Consider the following 5,618-nt stretch of genomic DNA (forward strand, 5'->3'; position numbering starts at 1 on the left):
TACACTGTATAAAATAATATACAGTATACTCACGATTATCCGCGGAACAGGATGGCAGGAAATCCACGGGTAAGCGAATTCCGCGGATAAACCACAAAATTAAAATTACGAAAATATTTCATATAAAATTGATATACGCTTTATTAGTGATGAAATGCAATTAATGTACAACCCGCGTTATCGCGTAATCGACTATCACAACCCAATTAAACCGATAATGATGTACAATGTACATTCGAGGGTCTAATATTATAGGAAAAATAACAACCAAAATTGCGTTATTTTGATTATTAGTTTTTAATATAAAACGACGTATCTCCTATGATACTGATAGACGTATCAACAATTACTATAATGTGTTAAATGTATTGTATTAAACAAACGTATTGTACTTTACGTCGATATCGAGTAATCACATATCAGTTATCACAACCCAATTAAACCGATAATGATGTATAATGTAAAGATATATATATATATATATTTTGTATACATAAAGATATGTAGAAAATCCCGCCGAAGACAACGAATAATCCGCAACGTGGATAGTAAGCTCGCGGATAATCGAAAGTACACTGTATATCATTAATATTTATTGGCACCAGTAATTTCAACAACTAAAAGACCGTAGGGTAGAGCAAATACGCAAGCGAATATTGATTTGTAGAATACGTGAAAGGTATTTGTGCCAAAAGCAGATATCGCGAGGCCAACCATTCTATATGCAATGAATATTCCAGGGTTGGGCACATAGTAACAATTAGTTGATAACAACTAAAACACAAATCGCACATCGTTAGCAAAATAGGTACTGTATTGGCAAAGATGGGAAAACTACGAAGAGTTCACACAAGGCCGGGGTATTAATTATAAAATATACATTTACGTAAAACATAATTCAAACCATATCCGGGTCAAGCGTATTAATTTCTTGAAATGACCATAGTCTCTTACACAAGAACGGGGTATATATGGTAGTACCGAACAGACCAATATTCAGATGTGTTATAGTCCGATCATAGCAAGCACGTTAACGCCAGTTAACTTTCTAAATAAATTATATGTTTTGGACTTAAAATAGAGTTTAACTTAAATTGAGTTATTATTTGAAACATCATATCACTCTTCCTAACCTCAGAACTGTTGAACTGACGGCATGTAATAATATATTATAATAGTTGATAATAAAGGGTAATACATTTTTGATGTAAAATACCTTTTAAATATATACCCGATTCGAGCGCATCGAGAGGTAAATTTTTTAAATATACTAATAAAAATGTTTAGCCGCTCAAATCTTCTCCCTCCGAGCGTAAATACTCCCGGCCCACCCCTAAATGTAAATGTTGATATTCAGAAGCTATTTAATTATATTTAGCATATAAATAGATAAGGAAAATAAAGACTTCAAATAAAATGTAATCTTTCGCTTGTATCCATTTTAAAGTTTTCGATGAAATAAAAGAATTGACGTGTTAAGTAATTTCGGTATGGGCGTCACTAGAGTCCAAATTTTGAGGTAACAAAGTTGATTTTTAGAAAGTGAAAAAATAATTGTTTATAGGTTTAATACGATAACTGGCTAATCTCTTCTTCATTAATTTTGGTACGACACTTGTACACACCGCCTTATCGTCCGTATTTGTTACAAAATATAATTGTTTTGGATACAATCACAATAATAGATGGTCTATGTTCGTACACACTTGAATAATAAACATCGAATATATTTTTTAAAACCTATGACTTTTTTTTGGGGGGTAACAAAAACATACCCTTGCTACACCACAAACATTTCTGGGGTAGCGAAGATATTCCTCAATACCCCTTAGTGACGCCTATGTATTTCGGTATATCGAATTTCCACACGTCGAATTTTTCTATAAATCGAAGTCATTATCCGGTACCCATCGCCTATTACGATTCACTAACTCGAATATATGACAGATTAGATAAAGTATAAAATGCTCAGGCTATAAAATATAAGATAAATGACAGAGCTTGTACACACTACGTTGAAATAACGTTGATATTTAATTATAGATTAACTAGTGTTGGATAACGGTGATAAAGTTACACGGACTTATATTAATTGAAATTAATTTCGAGCGGCTTTTCTGAAAAATACCTAGTTGGAGACACTTATAATGCGGTTGCTCCTGAGCGGAGAAATCTATATTACATATTCGACCTTGTGCGAGTGTGTACGATGTGGTGCGTATACGATTTCCCAGGAATCGAATATCTAAAAGAATATTAGTTTGGTTGTGTTCACGTTACGTTTAAAGATATATATGTATATATCTTTAACAGGGACGGCGCGAGGGGGTGGGAAATAGAGGCAGTTGCCCAGGGCCCCGCGCCTTAAATTATAATTAAGGCCCCGCGGTTCTGATTTAACTGAACATAAAATATTTTATTAATATAAATTATAAGACCCAACATTTATTTTGCCCAAGGCCTCACAAACTCTAGTACCGTCACTGATCTTTAGGCCCTCCGCGCACTACGCGATTCACACGCAACGCAATTCTTTCCACGTGCGATATCCTAGCAAAATGAATGGGGATCCACTAACACCGCAATTTGATAATGACGCGATTACGACGCGACTACGACGCGAGCGATAGACGACACGCGCGACCCACAGTACTAGTCGCCAGGCTATCGTATCGCGCGAATTGCATACGATTTCATTTTAATATTTTATTATTTTGATTTGTATCATAAATTATTATGGAGGTGTTCAATATAAAATTCGTTGGTGAGGTTGAAAAATACCCACCCTTATATAATTATACCATTCCCGACTACTGTAGGAATGATTTGGTGGACAAGGCATGGCAAGCTGTATCAATGGAAGTCAAATTACCTGGTAAGTATTTTATTTTATACGTGGTTCCTAAATTTGTTCGTGTATTTTAAATGATATATGGTATACCAATTATTTTAATACGTTGTAATATGTATATTTTATGTACTCGAATTACCTATTATTTATATTTATATTACATTGTTACCATATGTTTTTAACACGTTGAGTGCCGCGATTGATACGTGGTATTTTAATAATGATAATAATATTAATTATATAACAATATTAATAATTTAATACAAGTCATGCGATTGACACTGCACGATCGACTGATTATCGTTTTGTGTTGGTGGACCTAAAATCGCGCAAATCGTTCAAATCGCGTATGTCACACATATCGCATTTCAATCGTGTCGCGTGTGAATCGCGTAGTGTGCGGAGGCCCTTAATCGTGGTTTAGAATAATGAAGTTCCGAGTTATGAAGGTGATAAAGAAAATTATGATGATATGTTATCAGTCGGTGGATAAGCATAATTCTAGTTATGTAAGAGCCCGTTCACACGATCCCGAATCGGCGGTTTTGCCGTATCGTTGATCTTATCGTTTAAGCCAGTGTCAATGTAATTTAAATGCATATATTCAGACGATACGGCATTGTACTGTATTCGGTAAAATTACCGATTAGGTCGATTTTGTCATTCGGTTTGTCTCTGCAAATTGTTTTTCGGTCATACGGTAAAAAAACCGATTCGGCTTATCGTGGCAATGTATTTATAGACACCGCGTTCAGAAGATTCGATATTTTGACCGATAGTGTGTCATTTTATGTCTGTGCTACTGTCGAATAATTAGGTATCGACATTCGAAAATAATTAAAAATTTTGTTTCGTCTTGTCGTAATTGACACATTAGCGTATTAAAAGAGTCCAAAATATTTCTTTGTTTCACAATAGGATGTACCCAGAATCTTCGATTTGAAATCCGTTGCGGTTGACGATACTTACGATACCAGTATATAAATATAAATGTATTCAAGTTCATCTTCACTCGTCTTAATGCGAATACGATATAAATGCAACTGAAACTCGAGTACGGTGTACGGTTAAATTACCGTACCGTCTGAACACTCTAACCGAAAGACACCGAATCGAAAAAATAGCCGATACGGTAAAAATATCGAATCGTGTGAACGGGCTCTAATATTGTTTACTTGATGTATCTTTTTTTTTTCTATCCTAACATACATTACGCTACTTTTTTTTTATATATATTCAAAAATTTCAATTCGAACATTATGTGTGTGAAAACTATTGTGAATGTTGATACACTCAATACTATTGAAGAGTATGTTACCTATTTCGAATTGGACTTACTTGAAGATTGGGCAATTGGAAAACCTAGAAAAGTCAGAGAATTTCAAAATACAAAAAGAGTGGCAACCCTATTAATGACAACGTACATGCATTTTTATAACGATTAAACAATTTTAAACTATAGAAATACTAAATTTAAAAGAATGTCCCTCTGAGGGGACGTTGGGTTTGAAAGGGTTAAAATAAAATAAAAAATAAAATAATAAAGAATTTTTTTATTTAAATAAATTAATTAACAATTAAGAATTAATACTATAACAAAAAAGGAAATAAATAAATTCATCTTCTTATTACCATCTAGTAGCTAACCAGTTGGCTATTGACGATTTGGCTTGTGCTCTTACTTCCTTATTATATAAAATGCGGTCATGGCTGTAAACATACAAAAAATAAAAATATTAAAACATTAGAAATTGATTTATTTGAGATAATGTAATAGACAACCCCATAAAATTGTAGACTCAAATGTAAACTTAATTATATTTGTTAACAATTATTTTTTTAATTTTTATTATAATTTTATTATACATTTTTATATTTTTTATTACAACTAATTAGGAAATAAAATGTTTCTAATTGCTTGTCATTATAGAATACTTTTAAAATCAATAATATACCACATAGTTACTATGGTAATTAGCACTACTGTAAAAATATAAAAATAAATTGTAATTACCTATAGAAAAAATATGCCTCTCGATGTGCGTAAACGTCGATATTTGGTTCGTTTAAAAATTGTTGAATACCTAAGAGAATATTTTTGATCGTTAAGGTTGGATGCCAATCATAATTCTGAACCAATAATGATGAACAAACAATACCTAGTCATAAATAAAAATACAGTTATTTTTACTGTAAATTAATTGTTACTCAAATATATATAAAGCGATAATAAATCATAACATTTTAGAAACAATTTCAAGCAAAAACTATTTATAATATGTATACAAATACATATACCTATGTTAACATTAGACTAACATTATAGAAAAGATTAATTAATAACAACAATTTTATTAGTTACCAACAAATGAATACATAATATAAAATATGAATATGTATTAAGTTACATATTTTTTAATACATTGTCAATATTTCAAACATTATTTAAACGTTATTAGAGTATTCATAATATAATTTAAAAAAAATTTAACTTAAAATAAAAACATTGAGTTAAATAATATATTATATTTTAAAAATATGACAATGTTTATTAAAAAAATTAATAATCATTAAGTTGATGAAAATAAAACTTCAATTTTTTCAAAAGAATTAATTTAAAATATTCTAACATAATGATACTCTCATATAATTATATTATTTTTTATATTTTTAGGAGGCTGTATGAAGCAATAATGGGCTTTAATGGCATAATAATAAGCTAATAATAATAATAATAATAATAATAATAATAATAATAATAATAATA

At 30.8% G+C, this 5,618-nt stretch overlaps 1 protein-coding gene across 7 annotated transcripts in view; it reads right to left on the minus strand.

Moving 5' to 3' along the window:
• Nucleotides 1-4,474: 4,474 nt before the first annotated feature.
• The window catches only part of LOC112691166 (SUMO-conjugating enzyme UBC9-B-like), a 17,497-nt gene continuing 16,353 nt past the window's right edge, over nt 4,475-5,618 (minus strand). For all 7 annotated transcript variants that reach the window (XM_025565317.1, XM_025565321.1, XM_025565320.1 and 4 more), the window contains 2 exons: nt 4,866-5,010; nt 4,475-4,561 (listed from right to left, as the gene is read on the minus strand). In XM_025565317.1, the coding sequence (XP_025421102.1) occupies nt 4,480-4,561; nt 4,866-5,010 (227 nt within the window). In that variant the 3' untranslated portion in view covers nt 4,475-4,479. The remainder of the gene's footprint in view (nt 4,562-4,865; nt 5,011-5,618) is intronic.

This window comes from Sipha flava, unplaced genomic scaffold (genome assembly GCF_003268045.1).
Source record: "Sipha flava isolate LNK unplaced genomic scaffold, YSA_version1 572_pilon_pilon, whole genome shotgun sequence".
Classification (NCBI taxonomy): domain Eukaryota; kingdom Metazoa; phylum Arthropoda; class Insecta; order Hemiptera; family Aphididae; genus Sipha; species Sipha flava.